The sequence below is a fragment of the Anabrus simplex genome, chromosome 1 (genome assembly GCF_040414725.1).
Source record: "Anabrus simplex isolate iqAnaSimp1 chromosome 1, ASM4041472v1, whole genome shotgun sequence".
Classification (NCBI taxonomy): domain Eukaryota; kingdom Metazoa; phylum Arthropoda; class Insecta; order Orthoptera; family Tettigoniidae; genus Anabrus; species Anabrus simplex.
The window spans coordinates 1,599,669,884-1,599,696,261 of record NC_090265.1 but is presented as its reverse complement, the minus strand read 5'-3'; the positions used below and the strand labels follow the sequence as shown (position 1 = coordinate 1,599,696,261).

Genomic DNA, 26,378 nt, shown 5'->3' with positions numbered 1-26,378 from the left:
GGTACCAGTCTTTCTGGTTGACACCCATGGGTGTGAGATGGGGAGAGGGCAAAATCTGGTTTCAGCACATAGCCTACTCCTGTTGAATAATACCAAAGATTTCATGTTTAAGATAATACCAAGGGATCTGCTCAAGGCTTCACATCTCCATCCGACGGATAAATTATCAACTACTATTTCACTCAGCGTGAATAAAATTATTTAATGGCCTAGATTGTAGCGACTTATTCTTCAACTTTGCATACCGATTTACATTAAGTTCTCTTCAGCTGTTTTCTTTTGATGCGTGTACATACATACTGTACATACATACATACATACATACATACATACAGAGAGACAGACAGACAGAAATTATGGAAAATTAAAAAATGCATTTCCTTGTTACTCTGGACACGACTAATACAGAAGTACCATCCTTTTTAAATTCTGAGCAATGTACAGACAAAACTCTTATTTTATATACAGTATATAGATTTCAACCCCTCCCTTTTTTCACTGAAGATGGCTCAAATGAGCCGAAACATGTTTGAATTTGATTACTCCATCTAACGATGGAATTGTATGATGTACTGAAATATGAGGATACACTCAATTTTTTTACCTTTGTAAAGTGAAAACCGTCAATATGGATGATTCTGATATCTTGTAATGCTGATATCAATATCGTCACTTAAATCACTAATGTATATATCACTTTTATTGCCAGATTCAGAATTTTCATTACTTTCATGGTCATCATCAAAATCAGCCTAGACGCAAGAAACTTGGCTTCGGTCAGACTGTGCGCCGCCATGTTGCTTCACGCGACTGTTTTCCATTGTCAAGGAAACGGAGCAATTTTGCTGAGCAAAGAGAAACTAAATCACTCCTATTTGGTTTCTTTCAGTTTCCGGAAGGGACCAGCACTTACAAAACGAAGTACAAAAGCCCTGGCATGCCAGTTAACCTAGCAACCGACTCAGGGTCGACACACGAGCTATAACGCTAAGTAACGGCTGTTGACCTCAGGTCAACACACGAGCGGAAAGGGTTAAGCTCAAAAAATACATACTGTGTCAAAAGCTTACATCACTATTGAAGAACAAGTTGACAAACCGGTATTTCAAGGTCACCATGTGACAAGAGAATAGTAAGTCCTTCACATAAAAAAATGGACTATCTCAAGGGTCAGTACTAGCTCCACTGCTTTTCAACCTATATACCAGTGAAATGCGTGAGACCATCAGCAAAAATTCTGCTTCTGATGACTTAGCTATTACTGTTCAAACTGCCACACTAGAAGAAGGAAAGAGCATCCTCTCCAGTGACTTGAAAACCTTATAGGAATACTACATGAAATGGAGACTTTGCCCAAATCCAGCAAAGATAGAAGTATGCGCATTCCATCTGAGTAACAGAGTGGCACACCAGCAGCTCAACGTGAACTTTTATCAACAGAGAGTTAAATACAATTTCCACCCCAAGTATCTTGGCATCGCCTTAGACCGTTCCTTGATGTTCAAAAAAATCTTGAAATTACAAGTCAGAAACTCAAGACACGAAACAACATCATGAAGAAACGAGCTGGCATTTCATGGGGAGTTGATGCAACCTCATTACGCACAACCACCCTCACCATAGTTTATCCCGTGGCTGAATCTTGCGCTCCAGTGTGGCAACATACCGCTCACACAAAAAAGATCGATCTTCACCTGAATGACTGCATGAGAATCGTAACTGACACATTAAAATCCACCCCAGTACCCTGGCTACAAACCATCAGCAACATACCTCCATCAAAACTAAAACGACAGGATGAAACAGTATGCGAGTAGGTCATTAAAGACCTACCACCAACTTGTCTTAGCTCAAGGATCTCAATATGGCACGGCGTAACTGACTTCAATATCAAAGAAAAATGGTGTGAAAGCTGGAATTCTGCACATCAAATGGTCAAAGACCCTACTGCTGCCCTACCAGGATTCCACCTAAAAGGACATCAGTGGGTTAAACTAAACCGCTTAAGAACAGGCCATGCCAGAGTTAATGCCATGTTACATGAGTGGGGACTTTGGGACTCTCCTGCCTGTGGCTGTGGATCTCGTTCCCAGACTGTGAAGCACATTGTGAAGGAATGTCCCTTAAGGAAGTACGAATGGCCATTCCAGGATATCATTGACGCTGCACCTCATATCATAGTTTGGCTGGATCAATTGAACATTGCTCTGTGAATGGGAATGCTACCAACATTCTTGTCTCTGTGCATATTCTGTGTATTTTTTGTATTCCTGGTTGTAGTTGCTTTGCCATATGCTAAATAAATACCCTAAATAAATAAATCAGGGAGGTGGTTTAAATATGTAAACGCCCAGATCATTTCAACCGCAATACAGGCTACAACCTCAGTGAATCATGGCTACCTAGTATCAGAACCATCAGAAAGTGATGCTTTACTGCTGCCATTGGTTGTCCCTAACATGGGGCTAAAATGGTGTCCCTATTGCATCTTAGGGCACCATTTTTTAAAAGTTCTTTGTTGCTTTCTCTTAGCAACCATTGATGTGTCGTGTTTCCGTTTCTTGTTTTCTCCTGGTGAAGAAAGGCAAGGTATCTTTCAAAATGTGTGTTGAGTGAGTTTATATATGTACTTTAATTACCTGGCATAATCCCAAAAGTACTACATCATGAATAGTTACACGGGCCGTGAAACTCTAAATCATGAAAATAATATATGTCAAATGATGATGATGACAGTGACATTTCACTGGGATTCCGGTGAGAAATTCCAACTAAAAAGAAATCAGTGGGTTAAACTAAACTGCATTTAAATTATAAATTCAGTCAAATAATATTATTCTGAGCTAAATCATCCATGAAACAAAACATTATAATAACTTTAACATAGAATGTCTTTATATGAGATATTTATTCTTATAATGTCATGGTATTATCAGTGTTTGTGCTACAAATGTTTGGTGAAAGGATTATGATTTTGTTGTACAATATGACATTAAACTGCTTGTGAAGAACAATAAAAAATTAGTAGATTTATGTTGCCATTGATGCTTTTACGGCCCGTACTTATAGACATGATACTGTATAGGCTTTTGGGCTTAACCATGTCAAGAAAATAAGGTGAAATTCTTTACGTTTCGCAGAGAACTGTGCTCTGCGTTCTCAGAAGAAATCTTGAGTGTCCACGAGAAAGGCTTTTTAAACAATGACTCTTTAAAATTTAGACGTTATAATAGAAGTGAAATTGGTACATTCATTTGCCACCAGATGGCTCGCAGGACATGGCACAATGCTAGCGTTCGAAGGGGAAGCTGACCGAACCATCAGAATAAGTCTAAGCAATTCACATAACATGTGTACGTAACATATGACATTGACAGGTGTATGACATAGACACAAGCCTGGAATTAAACATCTGGCAACGAGGAATGTACGAATTTGGAAAACACCAAGATGAAATAACAATAGTGAAAGGACAGGGAAGGGAGCTACCTATGTAAATTCTTAATGGCTAGCAACCAGGTATTACTTAATTGGTAGCCAGTGTCCCTGTTGAAATTGTTAGGATTTCTACATATTTCCACAGCTTTCCGTATAATCCTGGACATGTAGTGTCTAGTGTGGGTAAGAGCTCGGGCATCTTCGAACATGACATCATGACCCGACAATGGAGTGTGCTCAGCTATTGCTGATTCGTCAGGTTGGATGAGACGAATATTACGTTCATGTTCTTTGATACGGGTACCAATTGGCCGGCATGTTTGGCCGATGTATACCTTACCGAAAGTATCGTATACCCCAGGATGTAAAAGTGGGGACAATTTGTCCTTGGTTTTACTCAGACTGTGAGCAATTTTAGTGGCGGTGCCAAACACAGTTTTTATGTTTTGTTTGTGCAGGACCTTGGCAATTCGATCTGTGGTGTTGTGAATGTAAGGCAAATAGGCAGTTCCCTTCACTTCTTCCTTCTGTGAGCTTTGCTTGGTCATTTCTCTGGGATGCAGAGCTCTATGAATCTGCAAATCGCTGTAACCATTACCTTTGAATGCGACTTTGAGCCTGTCCATCTCCACCTGGATATGTGATGGCTCACAAATTCGTCTTGTCCTCTTGGCGAGTGTTGTGAGAATGCCTTGTTTTTGTACTGAATGGTGGTGATATTCTGCATGAAGATAGCGATTTGTGGGGCATCCGTCTGACTCCATCTCCATAGTGAATTTTATAGAAGGATGTTGCTGATTTAGGTGGTTTAGAAATAGATGAAGTTTCTCAGGACCTTCTGTCCAGACCACAAATGCATCATCAACATACCTCCACCATATCATAGGTTTGACGAGCGCCAAAGCAATAGCCTCCTCCTCAAAATGCTCCATAAAGAAATTAGCCACTATGGACTTCTGTTCGTAAAAATTCCCATCCCACAAGAAATAGCTGGAAGTCATGCACTGGTAAAATAGCTTAGTAATGTCCTCAGGGAACAGGTGTTCAATGAGAGACATGTCTGAGTCAATCGGCACTTTAGTGCATTAGGTTGTAAGATTCATTACGTCCTATGTGTGGCTGAAACAATTTGCTTAGGTATTTAGTCAGATCATGCGTAGGAGAACCTATCGCACTAACAGTAGGTCTGAGGGGAACATCCTTTTTATGGATCTTAGGCAGTTCATATAATCTAGGTGGCACTGCATCCCCCGGGAACAGATGTCTAGCCTCCTCTTTTGGATTTAAAGATTGCCTTAAGAGTTTCATGGTGGCATTGGACACACAAGTGGTGGGGTCACGTGAGCTCAGTCTGTAAACAGGCTCTGACAATATAGCCGAAATCATGTTCTTATACTTGTCAGTGTCCACAACCACTGTCGCATTACCCTTATCAGCTGAGAGTATGGTCAGTTCAGAATCATCTCTAGGTTCCTTCAGAGCTCCCCTTTTCGCCTCTTATTAAATTGGGCGTGAGTACAACAGCGGACCTTATGAGTCTCTCACATTTCTGTTTTAACTCCTCAGCCTCATTCGTAGGTAGTTTGTGGATGGCTGCCTCAACGGAAGTAATTAACTCCTCTGTGGGAATTTTAGAGGGAGCGACAGCGAAATTAAGACCCCTAGCTAGAACTGCTGTTTGGTTCTCGTCCAAGGATTTCTTGGAAAGATTGACGACAGTTTTACTAGCATCTGGGTTCGTGCGAGAGACCGCCTGTTTCTCAGCTAGATGAAAGAACTTTGATTTCTGTCTGAATGACACCTGGTTGAATTTTCATTCAGCCTGTATAGCAGTAATGGTATCGAAAGTCAACCACAGTTCTCATGAGAGGGTGTTGCTTAACAGCAGATGTAGACGAAACAACTCTCGGGAGACTGAATCCAGTTCCCTACGAGTGTTATGCACTGTCTCGATCACAAGAGCCTTGCTAGCGCGTTGATATATTCTCCTGGCCTTCGGTGTATTTAACATGTGCTTCAGGTTCACACAGTTGGGAATGATGTTATGGTCACTGCATCTCAGTAGAAAGCACAAAGAAGAAAGAAGAATAGACTTCTTTCTCCTTAATTTGCTGAATTTTGAAGCCTTCTTAAAAGTATCCTCGCCATAGAGGTTTTTAATGTTGCCATTTCTCGTGGACAGTCAAGATTTTTTCTGAGGATGCAGAGCGCAGTTCTCTGCGAAACATAAAGAATTTCACCTTATTTTCTTGACACGGCATAGGCCCAAAAGCCTATACAGTATCATGTCTATAGTAGATTTATATTTATACTAGCAAGATACCCGTGCTTCGCTACGGTATTATACTGAAATTTATAATTGAATGCTTATTGTATTAGATATATAATCCGCCGAAATTCGCGATCTGACTCGTTTTCTGCAAGAATACACCGAAATTCCCGATCTGACTGGTTTTCTATGATTTTACGGCACGTTTCCTCCCTCTTTTAAATCTTCCTTTCCAGCAATCGATTTCGTACTCCCTGGGCTAGGCTCAGGTATTCCTCCCGGTCAGTTGGGTCCGTAAATCTTTGCCATCTTTTCCTATAATATTTTTAATATGGATAAAATCCTTCAGGAGATCCGGCGTGGTGTCATATTGGGTGCCTTGGCGGCACTGAACCCGCGGCCGGACTGCATGCTTAGTCATTACCCGTCCAGAAGTCGTTTCCAGCGCGGTCCGCACATTTGACGACGGTCCGGAATATTATTATTATTATTATTATTATTATTATTATTATTATTTATTATTATTATGTGTTGCTGGAATGGCTGATGACAGGGAAAACCGAAGTATCCGGAGAAAAACCTGTCCCGCCTCCGTTTTGTCCAGCACGAATGCCATATGGAGTGACCGGGATTTGAACCACGGAACCCAGCTGTGAGAGGCCGGCACGCTGCCACCTGAGCAACGGTGGATCCTTATAAGTACATTATTAACAGTAAAATCAATTGGTCTCACCTCCTTCTACACCCCACCGCCGTTAAGTTTATTTACCGCCACCCCCACCCCCCCCAAAAAAATTAAAAGAATGCTTGTTTCTTTATGTTTAAGGGAGATTCCAAACAGCAATGTTCACGTCTATTACCTTCAGTTTTGAGATATAAGTATCCCCATAAAAATAATTCACTTTTTTTCACTTCATTTCACAATAATCCCCCCCCCCCCCTTAAGTGAATTTTCCCGCAAATAATACTTGTTTCTTTAATAGTAAAGGATCTTCTAAATACCAATTATCACGACTCTAACTTCTTCAGTTTTCGATTTATGTGCCCTCATGAAAGGAATTCAACTCCTTTACACTCCCGCCCTCCAAGATGGTTTCCCCACCAAAACGCGTTCTTCTTTGTTTTTAAAGGAGGTCCAAATAAGAATTTTCACGTCTTTAACAACTTTAGTTTTTATTAGATGTATGTATTCTCATACAATTCAGTCAATTAATTTTTCAATTCTTTCACCCCCCCTTCATTGGATTTTCCGAGAATACGTGTTTCCTTACTTTTAAAGCAGATTGCAAATATCAAATTTCACGTCTGTAACATCTTCATTTTTGAGATATCAGTAGCCTAATTAAAAGAATTCATCACCATTTTCAGTCACTTTTACCCCCCCTCCCTCCACGCAAGTGGTATTTCCGAAAACTAAAAGTACACGTTTCTTTATGTTTAATAGAGATAAAAAATACCATTTATCACTTCTGTAACATGTTAAGTTTTTTAGATATACTGTAAAACTTCTAATTTTAAAATTTCACCCCTTTTGAGTTCCCCTTAAGTGGAGTTTCCAAAATAAATCACCTATATTACTTTACATTTACAGAAGATTTACACCCACTCTTTACGTCTGTAACATTTTACGTTTCCAAGATATTCTCTAGATATAGTCTTTCAAAAAATTCACCCCAATTTGTCACTCCTGTTTAACCGCCATTAATTGGCTTTTCTAAAAACTAAAAAATACGTGTTTCTTTATTTTTAAAGGAGATCCCATATGAAAATTATCAGTTCTGTACTATATTTCGTTTCTGAGATATGTGTATCCTCAATTAAGGCATTCAACCCATTTTTCACCCTTTTACACCCCTCCTATTAGGATTTACAGGAAACAAAAAAATACGTGTTCCTTTATTTTTAGAGGAGATTCTAACTACCAATTTTTACATCTGTAAATTTTAAAGTTTTAAGATGTAAACACACTCATTTTAAAAATTTCACCCCTCCTTTTTACCCCCCAATATTTGGATTTTCCAAAAACGAAAAAATACGTGTTTCTTTACTTTTAAAGTAGATACAAAATAACAATTTTCAGGTCTGTAATATCTTCAGGTTCTGAAATATAAGTAGCCTCATGAAAGGCATTCAACCCATTATTCACCCTTTTACACCCTTCCTATTGGGATTTTCCGAAAATAAAAGAATGCGTGTTTCTTTATATTTAAAGGAGATTCTAAATACCAATTTTTACATCTATAAACTTAAAAGGTTTTGAGATATAGATACACTCATTTTAAAAAATCACCCCATTTTCAGCCCCCCCCCCCCCCATTAATTGGATTTTCCACAAAAAGAAAAATACGTGTTTCTTTATTTTTTAAGGAGATCCCAAACACCAATTTTCAGGTCTGTAATATCTTCAGGTTCTGAAATATAAGTAGACTCATGAAATGCATTCGACCCATTTTTCAACCTTTACCACCCTTCCCATTATGATTTTCCGAAAACAAAATATACGTGTTTCTTGATTTTTAATGCAGATTCTAAATACCTATTTTTACATCTATAACCTTTAAAAGTTTTGAGATATAGATACAGTCATTTTAAAATATTACCCCCTTTTCACCCCCCTTAATTGGGTTTTCCAGAAAAACATAAAATACATTTTTCTTTATTTTTAAAAGAGATCCCAAACACCAATTTTCAGGTCTATAATATCTTCAGTTTCTGAGATATAAGTAGCCTCATTAAAGGCATTCAACCCATTTTTCACCCCTTTTCACTCCTCCCATTGCGATTTTCCGAAAACAAAGAAATACGTGTTTCTTTATTTTTAATGAAGATTGTAAATACCAATTTTTACATCTGCAAACTTTGAAAGTTTGGAGATATAGATTCACTCATTTTAAAAATTCACCCCCTTTTCACCCTCCCATTAATTGGATTTTACAAAAACAAAAAAATACGTGCTTCTTTATTTTTAAAAGAGATCAAAAGTACCAATTTTCAGGTCTATAATATCTTCAGTTTTTGAGATATAAGTACCGGTATCCTGATTAAAGGCATTCAACCAATTTTCCCCCATTTTCACCTTTTTTCATCCCTCATATTGGGATTTTCTGAAAACAAAAAAATTCGTGTTTCCTTATTTTTAAAGAAGATTCTAAATACCAATTTTTACATCTGTAAACTTTTAAAGTTTTGAGATATAGACACACTCATTTTAAAATTTCACCCCCATTTTCACCCCCTTACCGAAGGAATATCCAAAAATCCTCTCTTAGCGAGCACCTACATCATAATATGAATATATCCCCAAAATTTCATTTCTTTATGTCCAGTAGTTTTGGCTCGGCGATGATGAATCAGTCAGTCAGTCAGTCAGTCAGGACAAGCTATTTTATATATATAGATTATCTTTGATCATTCCTTAAGGGAGAAATTATATATCAGAACACTTCAAGATTGTGTCATATTTCAAAGTGCTTGGACAATGGCTGAAATAGAGACCTGCCCTAACATAACATTTGATCCCCTTATTGTGGTAATGTACATATTGACTGTCAAACTCGTTTTACATCTTCATGAAGCTTAACTTTATTTATTTTCAGGGGGATGGGCCAAAGCTGGTTCGAGAATTATTCCGTGTCGCAGAAGAGTATGCTCCCTCTATTGTATTTATAGATGAGATTGATGCTATTGGAACCAAGCGATATGATTCAAATTCTGGCGGAGAGCGTGAGATTCAGAGAACAATGCTAGAATTACTTAATCAACTGGATGGATTTGATTCTAAAGGAGATGTGAAGGTTTGTTAAAAATACTCAATATTTGATTTGATAAGTATTTAAATGGACAGAAATAAGACATATGTAACCTAACATGTACAGATATAATGGTGATAAACAAAGCTAGGATGTTCGTACCAATGCTGTGAAATTGTGTGAGTTTGCACTCTTACTTGCAGCATGACTAGTAATACTGTTGGGAGAGAAGGAGAATGTATTCACCAACCAAGCCAGTAACATAATTGTTGCCATAGCAGCCTCACTTACTACCCAGGCAATCCATGACTCTGTCAGTTGCAATCCAGCCATCTGTGTGTTCATTGCCATTGCCTTGTTCTGCATTCCTTTCTCTCAGGTTTCTTGCCATTTATCCATTGTTGTTGTTATTGCTCTTTTATTTCCCTTATTATTTCTGTGTGAGTAACTGTTTTATAAAGATACCGTAATGTCTATTGTACTCAAGAAGGGAAAGATGATTCATAGTGAAGCTAGTGCGAAGTGGTCAGGAACATTATAAACCAGTGTGATGAGGAAGCTCGACAGGGAGAATTTAAGTGCTTGGTAAAAGAGAGTAAGCTGTGTGCTGCAAATTACAGCAGTGTATCTGTTTGAATGATCTCAAACATCCGAAAGGAAAGACTTTCTGCTGGTGAGTCTTCACTGAGTACTCCAGGTAAAAGGGGCCTTAGATCTGAGGAACACAAATTTCATTTTGATGACTTTGATAGAATAGTCATATGAGACACCATAATTTACTACTATATAGTGCAGAGAATTGTTCCCTTAGCACCTAAGCTACTGACAACAATTAAAGAGAAAATTAACTTTCCCCATGAGGGGCTGCGTCAAAATAGTTGCGTGATGGGTCATGCATGGTCATTTGACCGGGGAGTATAAAATACAAGTTTTAGTAGCAAAATGGATTGTATTATTAAGAAAAAATAGGTCCATGAAACAGAATACCAGATTTTATAGCAAAACACATTGTATTATTAATGAAAAATATATCTATGAAACAAAATACCAGTTTTCCTGCAAAACATATTGTACTGTTACCGTGAAAAATCTCTCCAAGCTTGAACTGGTGAATCTATTGACTTGGTCATTAGGAAAAGGGCACATGCCTGTTTTTCTTTTTTTCAAATACATGTTTTCTCATATTCCTGTAGTTAAAATGTAAACGCGTTTATCCACATGAAAAAATCAGTGTTATCAACTACTTCTTTTGGAGGGAACATAGCTAGAAGGGAAAACTCTCTTTCCAGATTTCTGTGTACAATGAATTTCAGTATGATTGTGCAGCACCTGGAGTTCTAACAGTTCCTAAGTAGATTTCCAGCCTCCCAGAAATCTCAGAAACATCTGTGTTGTCTAAGCAGACTGTACTTTGTCCTGCTTTACGGACAATACTCAACTTGCAAGCCTATAATTGAAAAATTCTCATTAATATTAAAAAGATCATTGACAGAAAGAAATTGATACAGTATATTGGTGATGATATCAGTTTCTACCATGACATTGTGAACAATAGGCCAACTACCGAGCAGGAAGCACTGCAAGGAAAAGCATTCTGATCCTCTTACTGAGAAGCTATTAAAAGTTCTCATTTTTTATTCTTAATGTACAGTCAGTGACTATAATCTATTCATTATAATGGTTATAAGGCTAGTTCTCAGAGAGGTAATATAGAATGTAGTGACAAATATAATAAGGCCTATCTTATAACCCTTTCAGACCGGAAAGAAAACTGGAGGTGTGAATTTTTGTTTGTACGTCAAGAACTGACTAAAATGCTCCTCAATACACATATTAATAGTTTATTTTACAAAATAAAAACTAACATCCGAAAAACAGGACCCACACAATTGTGCGTATCAAAATTCAAAACCTCGTTGTATCACGTACGATGGTGTAGCTTCAAAATTTACGTTCACTAACCAATGTACACACTTCATTGAATATATTCCGGTATTCAGTAAAGCTTCTAGATTAACATAAACGCAGTAAATAAATACTTACTTTCGGCACTACTGCTTCCTGCCATCTCGCCGATCAACTGTGCTTTTTAAACTCTTCTTCCTTCGCCCTGGCGGTCAAGCGCATACTAAAATCAATTGAAATACACGCCACGTGTCCTGCACAATCACTGTAGTCCGGTGTAGCGCCGAAAAAACATCAAATACGGTCAGGGATAACTAAAATACGAACCCGCACAATTGTGCGTACTCGGTCTGAAAGGGATAATATGTAATGAATAGTATTGCTGATTTCGTTTATCAAAACTGTGTCATCTTGGTCCTATGAAAGAAAATATAGAAGCTCATAGAACTAATCATTTTGTGAGATCAAGGAGGTATGGAATAAATAAGAAAAATAAAAATGGGGTAAAAACTAACATGAGAGCAGCGTGTATATTCTTTAGTAAATAGGATATTTGTGTATAAAACATTGGTTATATTTAATTACAAATACATTTAAAAATCAAACTTGTATCAAGTGGTGATCCCAATGTGAATCTCCATTTCTTAGTTTAGATCAGTGTTACTGGTAAGTGCGTACTTATGCAATGGAGGAACATAACCCCAACGTGGAAAGGATCAATGATAGTGAGCTTGAAGGCAAGACGTGAGATATTAGTATCATTAGTATTAAGATTTCCCCATACTGGTTGGAGAAACCAGATATATGGTTCCACCAGGTGGAGCCGCAGTTTGCCATAAATAAGAAAACTAAGGAAGAAATGAAATTCAATTACCTAATAGCCGATCTAGAACCGAAGTATGTTGAGAATTGTCACAGGTATAAAATATATTGGAAGTGGAAAGTGTTTATAGAAGATTTTATTCGTAAACCTTGTTCAGTAGTACTTACTGTATGACCTGAAGTATGGTGATAAAATATTTCATTTGTATTCCATGTAACTACCTACTAACCTGTCCAGTGTAAATAGTTTTGTAACATATGGTATTTGTAACAACTAGACTTCATTTCTATATTTACTGGAACTATCCAGAAAGTTGTAACTTGAATTTTTGAACAGGATGTATTGGCCTTTGTTAGTTATGTATTGTAGAAAGTATGTTCTGTCTGTTCTGAAAATGGAAGATTCGCGATCGTATTCGGGAAAATTATTTAAAGTTCGCGACTGAAGTAGGAGTTGTGATTAGTGAATCTGGGTGGCGATAGGCGGGCTCCTGCGTTCTGATTGGCTACTCCAAGGCCAGGGTTTCCTTTTTAAAGAGAGGGAGGCAGCATTTCGTGATCTGTCTGTCTGGCTGTCTGAAGTTTTGACGTCGTCTCGCTACCGGGATGGGCCACCTTGGGGTAAGCATTCTCGATTTCTGTTCCACCTTAAATTTCACTTAACGTTCACTTACTTTTTCACATGGGAGTTTGCTCTAACCTCACCCAGACTCGCCGCTCAATTATTTCGGATGCCTTAGCTTTTCAGCTGGGCTTGCTTGTTTGTTTCCGAGGCATTCCCCTTTCCTTGTTTCACTAAACATGTAAATTGTAGTTTTATGTATTACCATGGGGTTTTGCCTCTAGTAGTTCTGTGTCATTTGACGTGTTCGATTATGTTGTTCAGATATTTTGAAAGGTACGTTTAGCTTCACTCTAAATTGTATTGTACGACTTGGGTTGTAATTAGATGTATGGTATTTGCTTGACTCTTTGAACTTATAGAAGCTATTGTCAAGGAAGGTCCACTTTGTGTGTCTCAAGGAACATGTAATTTGTAGTTCATAAGTTTGGGATGACTGAAATTGTTCAGAATTCACTTGTAAAGTCCTTTGTAAATAATATTTTGGTAAATAATATATTTTGAAAATCAAGGGTCAGGGTTGATTTTCGGGAATCTGCAACCTAAGCCATCTCCATGCCCTTGGTAGGTTCTCAGCTCCTTTCACTTTCCTGGGTTTTTATCAAGTTGCCCCTACTGACATTTACCAGTGTTGTTATCGGCGGAGTTCCGCGTAGTTAATCAGCTGTTTTCTCGTGTGTGTAGTGTCTTAGGTACCGTGTAATTGCACTTACTTTCCTCCCTTTACTGTGTTTGTTGTAGCCGCTGAAGTAACGGTTACAAGAATATCTGGGGCATAATAATCAGAAATGAGGTAAATAAGAGTAGTATTCTGCTGCAAAATCATGACTTCTTGATATTTTTAAAGAAATTGAAGATAAAAGAAAGGTCGGTTACTGGTATCGAGCTAGGAGATTATAAACCAAGCAACTTACTAAGAAAAATGAAGTCTTTGGCAGGAAGAGATGTCTCTGATGAAGTTCTTCACACTCTTTGGCTAGAGAAACTTCCCGACTCAATAAAAAGTATCCTCGTTGTAAGTGAGGAATGCCTTGATAAAGTTGCCGTTGTGGCGGACAAAATGCTAGAAATGAACCCTCGCAGTGTAGCGTTTAGTGTTAGCAGAGAATCTATGAAAGGTGTGTCAGTTAATGAGTTAGTTGCTAAAATATCACAGTTAGAGCAACTAATAGCAACAGAGTCAACAGGAAGATGATGCAGACGAAGCAGAAGCTCATACTGCAGATCTCCAGGCAGAGACCACAGCTTGAGTCGCAGTAGAAGGAAATTTCACCCTAACAATAAATTCTGCTATTACTATTTTAAATTTGGAAGGAAATGCATGCCTGAAAAGCGCATGCAGCCTTGCCAATGGGATACACAGGAAAACTCCAGCTGGTGGTAAACTTAGCAACCAGCTCTGCTGCCAAGAATCAGGACAGAAGCCGCAAACACTGCCTATTCTTGCAAGATAAAATGTCCAGTTTGTGATTCTTGTTGACAGTGGAGCAGATGTTTCCATTATTCCAGTATCCAAAGGTGATAAGTTAGACAACAGTTTTAAATTATATGCTGCAATGTTCTCCTTAGGACCCTTTTAATGGGTGCACCGCCCTGCCGTTTGTACAGACCGCCCGGCTAACATAAGCTATAAATATATGTTTTAATTACATAATATTAATACATATTTGAGTCATTGTGCGCTCCAAATTAAAATGTAAATACTGTAAAACTGTTTATTTAAACAACAAATCTTCATTATTGTCAGCAGAATTGCATCATTTACTCTGGAGTTCACATGATTAGCGTGACTCACACCTAATGTCATGCGCGAGCAGTGTTTGAAATCACATCCGATCACTCGATTCCACATGACGTCACAAACCAGTATGGCACTCTACAACACCTGAGTGGTAAGCCCCAGTGTTTAGGCATTAGTATATTTATTCTTCCATCAAATCAAGTACATGTATATAAAGTACATTTTGATTCCTTCATGATTATGAATGAGCAATGGAATACTAGAAGGTCAAAATACTCTGTTATGTCTTGTTCGTGATAATAATACTAAAATATTTAGCATTGTTAATGCCCTCTTTGGATCAGTGATAGAGATGGTGGTCGGATTTTTTAAGGGTGGAACAAATTCCATTCGACATTCCATGTCGTACGATGTTGGCACGTGAAAGATCTCTGCTAACACATTTGGTGTCTACTCGATAAAATTAATTAAAATTCGATCTTAGACGCCTAAGAGACATTCGGCTTAATCTGCCATCTAGTGGGCCTAGAGTAAAACAGAATGTTGAAACCGACCATCAAGCAGTCAGGTGGCATCAAATTAAAATGAATGCACACGGTAGTTAAGACATTATTATTATTGTTCTTATTATTATTATTATTATTATTATTATTATTATTATTATTATTATTATTATTATTATTATTATTATTATTATTATTATTATTGCCCTGATGGAAGTACATTGAAATTTTATAACATTCATATTTTACGTAGTATTCTTGACACCCGGCTGACAAACATTTCCGGGGAGAGAACACTGAATACACATTACGATAGATTCATATCATTGTCATTTAAAGCTTCTAGTTGGATTTGCACTTCTGTATCATTGACTCCCCAGATCACTATGTCATGAGCAAACAACAATATTTTCATATCCCCTCCATATCTTGACTTTGTTTCTTTAGAATTTCATCCATAACCATTATAAACATAAGTAGACAATACACTTCCCTGTCTCAGTCCAGTTTGGTTTCTAAACCAATCTGTTCTCCCCACTGGAGTCTGGGCATAACTGAAACAGTTCTTATACATTGCTTTCACTAGTTCCCTTGATTGCCTTCCACATCCTTTTCTTTCCAGGGTTTCCCACACCTTTTCTCTATTAACACTATTATGTGCCTTCTCTAGATCAAAGAATGCCATCACCATATCTTTTCCATGTTCGCACTGTTTTTCCGTCAGTAATCTCATGGTAAATATAGGGTCTCATTGACCTTCCCTGTCAAAATCCATACTGCTCTTTTAAATTTCTTTCCACCCTTCCTCTCATCCTCCTTTCTCTTATTCAATATTTCAGCTACTTGTGAAAACAGTGTAATTCCTCAATAATTGTCACATACTTTCCTGTCACCTTTCTTAAGTACTGGTATTATTACACCTTTACACCAATCATCAGGTTCTTGCTTTTTCCTCCACATATACCATAGCAGCTTATATAACAAATGTAGACCAATAGACCTTCTGCTGTTAGGCCCCTTAAAAGAACAAGCAAGACCTTCTGCCTTTAACTTTTACACACATATTTTATCCATCCCTGCTGCTTTCTCTGTTTTCATTTGTTTAACAGCCATTTCTACCTCTGCTATTACAATGTCACTCTCCATTTCTGAATCATCCTCATTTACCACTACAGCCTCTTCTGCATCATTTCTCTCATTCTGGAGTTTATCGAAACAATCGTTCCACCTGTTCTTTATCTTCTCTGGGCCTGTTATTACTCATTTTGTGTAATTTTTTCTTTTCTCTTATTTTTTCATCAATCCATACAACATCCTTTTTCCACCATTTACATCCTTTTCCAACTCTTGTGTGAATCTCTCCCAACATTTTTTCTTTTCCTCATTTACCACCTTTTTACACTTACATTTAATTTCCTGATTCTTAATCCTACTTCCTTCTTTCCTATCCCTATTCCATTCTTGCCATGCCTTCTTGTTTTATCTAACAACCTCCTTCACCTTCTCATTACACCAAGGTGTCTCCTTTTCCTTAACTCTTACCAAAGTTCTGCCACAAATCTTCTCTGCACAGCTTACAAATATGTTTTTAAATTTGGTCCATTCTTCTACAGTTTCTATTTCTGATACACGGAGGTGCTGTTTTAATTCCTCCTGAAATGTCTCCTGAGTTCTTTTATCTTTTAATTTCCATTCTTTTATTTTCTTGTATCTTATTTGTTTTACTCTCACAATTTTACCTATTTTCAGTTTTGCTACCACTACTCTGTGGTCTCAATCCAACACCTCACCTGTTAGTGGTGCTGTTACATCCATTAACTGTTTTTGATTTATTTTTTCAACCAAGAAATAAACAATAACTGTTTTTGTCCTTCTTTCACCTACTCTTCTTTCTAAACCAAGTGTTACCCACAGTCATTCCATTTCACTCACAAAAATTAATCAAATTTCCCTCACTGTTTTCTTTCTCCATGTCCAAATGGACCAATCGCTTCTTGACCAAATCTGTCATTTTCAACCTGTGCATTGAGATCTCCCATCACTCACTTCCACTTCGATGATTACTTCCTCAAGTGTCTCCAAGAATTCCTGTATATTTTCCTCGCTGTTTCCAGTTTGGGGTGCATGAACTTGGATGAAATCTTTCACTCCTTCTTCTGTCCTCAATCGTACTCTGATTATTCTATCACTAATCTGCCGTACTAAACGAAAAAAACTGCAACTTCACATTTTGTAAAAAATAAGGTTTTGTGCCTACTGAATCTCGCTATCACAGCCGATCTGTGCATATGCAAATAATGGTCTAAGTGGCATAATTTTGCACCAAATTTGTAATTTTTAAAAAAGCAAAAGTCCCAAATTGATAGTAACCAGTAGCAAATAAGCAGTAACTCCACATAAGAAGCCAGAATACTGTAAGTACACCAGTTACCTGGAGATACGATTTCTTCGCTTCCTATCGAACTTAAATCGACCAACCACCGTATATCCAATACGTAGCAAAAGCGCTAGGAGATACGTGTTCTTACAACCTTTATCGATCAGTGTTAAGGAAAATGAATATTTCCTTTACAAAACTTGGAAATGAAGAGTGTGGAAAATGTGAAATTTTCAGTCAGCACAATTCAAAACACTCAGTTAATGAGCTGCAAATTGGATGTGGCATTTAAACGAGTGGGAATTACACATTAGTGGAGCAAGTAAAGCTACAAGTAGAAGAAAATATAAAGAGCATTCTGATAAGGAATTCACAAATGACCACCTTTATTTTTCTGCAGACTTGCAGAAAGTGATTATGCTTCCATGAATGGATGAATAGGTTTCAGTATTCACAAAACGTCTTATAGCATTTAATGAATCATTTGCTCCTCTAGGACCTACAACTGAAAACCGGAAGCCTTTCGCAGTATTGTGGCATGAGGGTATATCAGGGCGTAAACAAGAGGACGTAGTCAGTGCCTACCATTCTTTCTTTTTGCATTATAGAGATGCTCAACATGTTACCTTGTGGGTAGATAGCTGTTCCTCTCCAAACAAAAACTGGTGTCTACTTACATTTTTGATTTTTATGGTTAATTCATTGTTGGAAATCAAAGCTAAGCAAATTGATCTGTACTACTTTGAGCCAGGACACATGTTCATGTCGGCTGACTCATTCCATCACCAGGTAGAGCTCTCCCTGAAGCGTAAGAGCAAGGTTTACGATTTTAAAGGCTTTGAAGACTGTGTGAAGGCTTCATATAGTGGGAAAGTGACAGCTAAAGTGATGGTTATCACACACTATGATTGGACACACGAATGTTCAACATATAAACTCAACAAGCAAGAGGGACTTCGTCAAGCCCTCCAAGATATTTCGTCAGTACATGCTGAAAGGGTTAGCTTGTCGCTGTACTATAGAATGAGCACGATGAAAATGAACCTGTAAAGAAACTGGATTTCCTGAACAGTAAGGCAATGTGTAAGGGAATTACAGCACCCCAGCAACGAAGTATGTGTTGTGGAATTCCAGCAGCTAAAAAGCTGGACATTATAGAGAAACTCGTACCGCTCATGTCCGAAAATAGGACAATTTTGGCTTAATATTCCAACATCAGAAGTATCAGATTTGTGTGAAAGTTACGATTAGTTATGAACTTAACAGACACTATGAAGAGTTCAAATGTTAATGTAATGAATATCCAGACGTTTGGGCAATGCAGCTTCTCATAACACCTTTGTTTGTACATCAAGAACCCAAAGACGTTTATGTGTATAATGTGCTTTACTTTATAAATTTTGCTAGTCATTTCTGGTATGCATTCTGGCCAAGACATACTACTGTCTACCTATTTATTCTATCAAATAGTTTTATTCAGTAAAACATAGCATCAGCTATGAACCTAGTACGAGCACTTACTATGCAAATCCTCCTATAAATATGTTAAGAACAATGGATATAGGAAGCCAAAAAGCTGTAACTGCACTTTTTCCAATTTAATGCCAAAATATGTCATTAATTAACACAAAATAAAATTACACCCATGGATATATGTGTAAACATTAAATAAAACACTGTTGCATGGACACAAACTCATTTTTTCAATTTCTTGAAAATGAAAACTGACAGAAATACAGCTTTTTTGCTTAGCACGGCAGTAATGTAGTCTGCCCTATCCACATTTTCATCCAGGATTTTGTTAACAATCACTCATACTCCATTCTTTGCCTCACCTCCTTCACTCCAGTAAAGGGTGTACGCTCTGCTCATCCTCTTCACTCCCTTTCCCTCCACTTGACCTCACTCAGTCCCATTATTGCAACATTCTCTTTCTCCATAAAATCAGTCAACTCCTCTAATTTTCCACTAGGGTCACAACATTTATTATTCCCACCTTCATAATGTTAATGATATCTATCTACATATATAAAATAACTTGTCCTGACCGACCAACCGACCGACGGACCGACCGACCGACCATCGCCGAGCCAAAACTACTGGACATAAAGATATGAAATTTTGGGGATATATTCATATTAAGATGTAGGTGCTCGCTAAGAGAGGATTTTTGGATATTCCGTCACTAAGGGGGTGAAAGGGGGAGTGAAATTTTAAAATGAGCGTATCTATATCTCAAAACTTTAAAAGTTTACAGATGTAAAAATTGGTATTTAGAATCTTCTTTAAAAATAAGGAAACATGTATTTTTTTGTTTTCAGAAAATCTCAATAGGAGGGGAAAAAAAGGGTGAAAAAGCGGTTGAATGCCTTTAATCAGGGTACCGGTACTTATATCTCAGAAACTGAAGATATCACAGACCTGAAAATTGGTACTTTTGATCTCATTTAAAAATAAAGAAACATGTATTTTTTTGTTTTTGGAAAATCCAACTTATGGGAAGGGGAAAAAGGGTGTGAATTTTTAAAATGAGTGCATCTATATCTCAAAACTTTTAAAGTTTACAGATGTAAAATTTGGTATTTAGAATCTCCATTAAAAATAAAAAAATATGTATTATTTTGTTTTCGGAAAATCCCAATAGGAGGGGTGAAAAATGGGTTGAATGCCTTCAATGAGGATACTTATATCTCAGAAACTGAAAATATTATGGACCTGAAAATTGGTGTTTGGGATCTCCTTTAAAAATAAAGAAACACGTATTTTTTTGTTTTTGGAAAATCCAATTAATGGGGGGTGGGGGTGAAAAGGTGGTGAATTTTTAAAATAAGTGTATCTATATCTCAAAACTTTTAAAGTTTATAGATGTAAAAATTGGTATTTATAATGTCCTTTAAAAATAAAAAAACACGTATTTTTTTCTTTTTGGAAAATCCCAATAGGAAGGGTGGAAAAGGGTGAAAAGGGGCTTGAATGCCTTTAATGAGGCTACTTATATTTCAGAACCTGAAGATATTACAGACCTGAAAATTGGTGTTTGTGATCTCCTTTAAAAATAAAGAAACACGTATTTTTTTGTTTTTGGAAAGTCCAATTAATGGGGGGTGAATTTTTAAAATGAGTATCTATATCTCAAAACTTTTAAAGTTTATACATGTAAAAATTGGTATTTAGAATCTCCTTTAAAAATAAAGAAACATGTATTTTTTGTTTTTGGAGAAACCCAATAGAAAGGGTAGAAAAGGGTGAAAAAGTGGTTGAATGCCTTTAATGAGGCTACTTATATTTCAGAACCTGAAGATATTACAGACCTGAAAATTGGTATTTGGGATCTACTTTAAAAATAAAGAAACAGGTATTTTTTCTTTTTTGGAAAATCCAAATAATGGGGGGTAAATTTTTAAAATGAGTGTGTCTACATCTTAAAACTTTAAAAGTTTACAGATGTAAAAATTGGTATTTAGAATCTCCTTTAAAAATAAAGGAACACACATTTTTTTGTTTTCTGTAAATCCCAATAGGAGGGGTGTAAAAGGGTGAATAATGGGTTGAATGCCTTTAATGAGGATACATATATCTCAAAGCTAAAGATATTACAGAACTGAAAATTTGTTCATGGTATCTCCTTTAAAGATAAAGAAACACGTATTTTTTGTTTTTGGAAAATCCAATTAATGGCAGTTAAACAGGAGTGACAAATTGGGGTGAATTTTTCGAAAGACTATATCTACAGAATATCTGAGAAACGTAAAATATTACAGACGTAAAAAGTGGGTATTTGGAATTTCCTGTAAATGTAAAGAAAAATAGGTGATTTGTTTTTGGAAACTCCACTTAAGGGGAAATAAAAAGGGGTGAAATTTTAAAATGAGAATTTCTACAGTATATCTCAAAAAACTTAACATGTTACAGAAATGAGAAATGATATTTTTGAATCTCTATTAAAAATAAATAAACGTGTATTTTTAGTTTTTGGAAATACCACTTGGGTGGAGGGGGTGGGGGTAAACGTGACTGAAAATGGTTTAGGCTACTGATATCTCAAAAATGAAGATATTACAAACGTGAAATTTGATATTTGGAACCTGCTTTAAAAGTAAAGAAACACGTGATCTCGGAAAATCCAATGAAAGGGGGCGGGGGTGAAAGAATTGAAAATATATTGTCTAAATTGTATGAGAATACGTACATCTAATAAAAACTAAAGTTGTTACAGACGTGACAATTGGTATTTGGATCTCCTTTAAAAATTGAAAAAGAGTTGAATTCCTTTCATGAGGACACATAAATAAAAAACTGAAGAAGTTAGAGTCATGATAATTGGTATTTAGAAGATCCTTTACTATTAAAGAAACAAGTATTTTTTGCCGGAAAATTCACTTGGGGAGGGGGGAGGAGTGTGGAAGGAAGTAAAAAAACGTGAATTATTTTTATGGGGATACTTATATCTCAAAACTGAAGGTAATAGAGGTGAACATTGGTGTTTGGGATCTCCTTTAAACATAAAGAAACACTCCTTCTTTTAATTCTTTTCGGGGGGGGAATAAACTTAACGGCGGTGGGGTGTAAAAGGAGGTGAGACCAATTGATTTTACTGTTTATAATGTACTTATAAGGAGCCTCCGTTGCTCAGGCAGCAGTGCGCCGGCCTCTCACAACTGGGTTTCATGGTTCAAATCCCGGTCACTCCATGTGATATTCGTGCTGGACAAAACGGAGGCAGAACAGGGTTTTCTCCGGATACTCCGGTTTTCCCTGTCATCATTCATTCCAGCAACACTGTCCAATATTTCATTTCATTTGTCGTTCATCGATCATTGCACCAGAGGAGTGCTTCGGCAGCCGGCACAGTTCCTATCATCACCGCTAGATGGGGCTTTATTCATACCATTACTGACCCTGTCGAATGACTGGAAACGGGCTGTAGATTTTCAATGTACTTATTCTTATCATAAACCGATCATTTTTAATCTTTCCTGGGTTCGTTTTTAACAGCCATCTTTTCCTTCGGAGAACGTTCTTAGATTACAGTAGATTCTCCTGGCATATAAATAAAAATTTAAACACATTTGAAATAAACGATAGGAATGCGATTGACCGTCAAATTGTTCACCTCTATAATAAGGTCAATAATGCACGGAAGTATGTCATTCGTATCGCCAGAAATCCTGCACACTTGCCTACGCGCGACAATGGTGCTGGTCACATTGTGAACAATGACAATGTCAGCAGATGTAATTTACCGCCAAGTAACGGTCTTGCATCTCGCTGTGGGGTCCAGAACATCTAATAATAATAATAATAATAATAATCATAATAATAATGTTCTGGACCATCATCAAATGTGCGGACCGCGCTGGAAACGGGTCCTGGATGGGTAAGGACTAAGAATGCAGTCCGGCCTCGGCTTCAGTACCGCCATATTAAAAATGCTTATAGGAAAACATGGCAAAGATTTAGGGACCTAACTGACCTGGTGGAATACCTGGACGTAACCCGGGAAGTACGAAGTCGATTACTCATAACGCGAATTTTGGTGGATTCTCGCAGAAAATGAGTCAGATCACGAATTTCGGCGGATTATATATCTAAAACAATAAGCATTCAATTATACATTTCAGTATAATACCATAGCGAAGCACGGGTATCTTGCTAGTATACATATAAAATTACATGTCCTGACTGACTGATTCTTCATCGCTGAGCCAAAACTATTGGACATAAAGAAATGAGATTTTTGGGATACACTTATCTTACAGTGTAGATGCTCACTAAGGAAGGATTTTTTGGATATTCCTTTACTATAGTGGTGAAAAGGGGGTGAATTTTAAAACGAGTATATCTCAAAAACTTAAAGACATGAAAATTGGTAGTTAGATTGTCCTTTAAAAATAAGGAAATACATATTTTGTTTGTTTGTGAGAAATCCACGTAAAGGGACTGATGACTGAAATTTTCAACTTCTACAATTTTTCAGACATCAGCATGAAATTTTGTGAGCACATTCATGAAATAAATATTACCTTTTATACCAAGTTTCAAAGCAGTGGATTAATTCGATCTTCTTCAGTTATTATTTTTTGATGTTTAGTTATGAGTTATGGTTTCTATGACTTCAAAATCTGATAATGGTGTCTACATACATATATAAACACTAGCAAGTTTGCTACAGCTTTAAAATGAAAAGTATTATTCACAGTTTTACATTTTGAAGAGTCCACTGTCACCTGTGCCTGTAAAATACATCCTCAGTTCATACGTCAAACAGCTTTGGGGGAATGATTACTTTATAATCTATCACTCACTTGAACCCCGTATGGAAGAATTTGAATATTTTAAACCATATCTTATTTAACATTTAAGATGTAAAACCGGCCAATCTGTGTAATTTTGATTTTGTACATCAAACAGTAATGGATGAATGATTACTTTTTTAAGAGGTGAATGTTTTGAAATATTTATTAACACTAGCCTGCAAAATAAAACTTTTTTTGTGCGGTGAAAACGAAACTAGGTGGGTTTTATGAATTTCTTAACGCAGAATTCGAGAAAAAAATTAGTTTTGGCAAATCATGTCTGGTTTGGTGGCAATTATACAAAATATTATTTTGTTCTTACGTAAAATTGTTGATACTTAGTATTGATTAAATTTGATGTATTAATGTAAATTTCAGCTTCCAAAACGTAATCATATTTTGCATGCATTGAATACACATAAATGTTGCTTTGTAAGCAAGTAGATAGTGTGTATTATATTTTTAATGTATATTGAAATTCGTGAAACTGAAGCATAAAGCGCCTAGTTAGTTTCGACTGTACAGTTGCTTTTAAATTAATATAACCGTACCTTGAATAAAAATTACATGGTTAAACATACATAGTTTTGTTACTTACATTATGTGCAGGTTAGATTCGCACCTCCGTCTTTTCCCGTTTTCTGTGGAATTTCCGGGTTTTTGAAGTTCTTGAATGATCTCTAGAAGGGTCGTCTCGTGCAATCGACCAACAGTAATCGGCCATCATATTCACATCCCAACGTCCCTGATAGCGTCATTCTGCATCTTTGAGATCCTGGTGAAACCTTTCACCTTGTTCTTCACTGACAACTCCTAAATTAGAGGGAAATAATCCAGATGCGAAATGAAATGAAATTTCTTTGTATTGAGGGTCCTTAATGTTGCCAAGGAATTTAGTCACTACATCTTTGAATGCGTTCCATGCCTCTTTCTCAATTTTAGTCATCGTGTCTGTGAAAATTTTATCCTTCATCTGTTTAGGAATCTGTGGTCCATCAAATACGCCTTCTTTGATTTTTGCATCTAATAATGAGGGAAATTCAGTGGATAAATATTGGAAGCATAGGCTACTTTTATCTAATGCCTTGACATACAGTTTCATCAATCCAAATTTGATGTGCAAGGGTGGAAGTAGAATTTTTTCACGGTCAGTAAGACTTACATTCAAGACATTTTTGGATTCTGGTTGTAGTTGTTTCCTTTCTGTCCAATTCACTGTATCCCAATGTTTATCCCATGCCCTGCTATCCCATTCACATAGGAAACAGGGAAATTTTGTATAGCCTTTTTGTTGTCCCAGCAACAATCCAATGATCTTCAAATCACCGCAACTTTGCCACCCATGCTCATGATATTTATTTTTATCAAGCACCAACTTTAAGGTCTCGTATATTTCAGACATTTTTGTGGAGTGTGCAAGTGGACGGATGCCAGAACATTTGTATTATGAAGCAAAACAGCCTTTAAACTTATTTTGGAAGAGTCAATAAAAACACGCCAGTTACTAGGATCATACTCTTTCTCTCCCAATCGACGTAGAAGATTTAAAACATCCGTACAGAATACAAGTTCATCTTCTTGAGTATAATACTTTTGGGCTGATATCTTTGAAAGGAAACTGCTTTATCAGTCCATCATAAACATTGCATAAGGGCTGGGGCTTTTAACACGTCTGATTATTCAAGTGGTCTAAAATGAAAGACAAACTCTCAACTGTCGTATCTTCAATCCTACATACCTCGCGGTCTATTGCGTATCTGGGGGAGTTTGTTATGAATTTACCGGGAAATCCCCAACTAAAAAATGAAAATTTAGACAGCAATAAACCTATAATAAAATGCAAAAACAACAAATCAAATCACATAATTGTATTCTAAAAAAAGTTGCACGAGAACATCTCTCAACATTACATCTTACGAATAAATGCAGATACTAAAACACCAAATTGCGTCAAAACTAGACGTGATAGGAAAAAAATAGCATCATTTTCGGAATTAGGGCAGAGATTTCCATAAGAATTACATATTTTCTATTTTACCACAAAATCATGTTGGCTAGTGTAATTTATTAAACACATTATGTACAAGGTATTAATTAATTAAGCAAAATTAGCATCATTTGCATAGTGTGACAAAGTCAATGTCCTGCCTTTGCACTCAATGATATGATATGTGTTGCATGGTCCTCCACATATGGTGCACTGACACCTGTCGGTGGGGCTGTGGTATCCCTTGGTTGAACATATTCAGTGATGTAGTCCGTGGGCTGCCACTCTCGTATATAAATGGCGCAGTTGGTAGTTGGCCTTTTTCCATTCGTTGCTTGTCATCGCTGGGGTGGTGAGGAGTCCGGGATTGATGTCCCTTGCTTTCTGTCGCCTTTCTTCTAGGAATCTGGCGCTTTGTGGTGTTGGTATCAGATTATGAGCTTTCAGGTCTGCCAGTATATACGTTATTCTGTTTTGCGTGTATTTTGAGACACAGAGCATTCTTTTCAGGTAGGCTATTTTAATTCCCCCTAATCGCTTCAGATTCGAGTATGTGAGGTGGCTCCATATAAACTGTATGCCGTATGAAGCAATGGGAGCAATCTTTACATCGAATAGTTTCAGGGCTGTTGTGACGAATAGTAGATTCAGTTTCTTTATCTCGAAAGT

The 26,378-nt window shown here is 36.9% G+C and overlaps 1 protein-coding gene across 1 annotated transcript in view; it reads left to right on the top strand.

The window, feature by feature from the left end:
- The window catches only part of LOC136881116 (26S proteasome regulatory subunit 4), a 215,958-nt gene that overhangs the window by 149,743 nt on the left and 39,837 nt on the right, over window positions 1–26,378 (top strand). Inside the window, exon 7 of the mRNA XM_067153762.2 lies at window positions 9,304–9,501. Within this exon, the coding sequence (XP_067009863.1) occupies window positions 9,304–9,501 (198 nt within the window). The remainder of the gene's footprint in view (window positions 1–9,303; window positions 9,502–26,378) is intronic.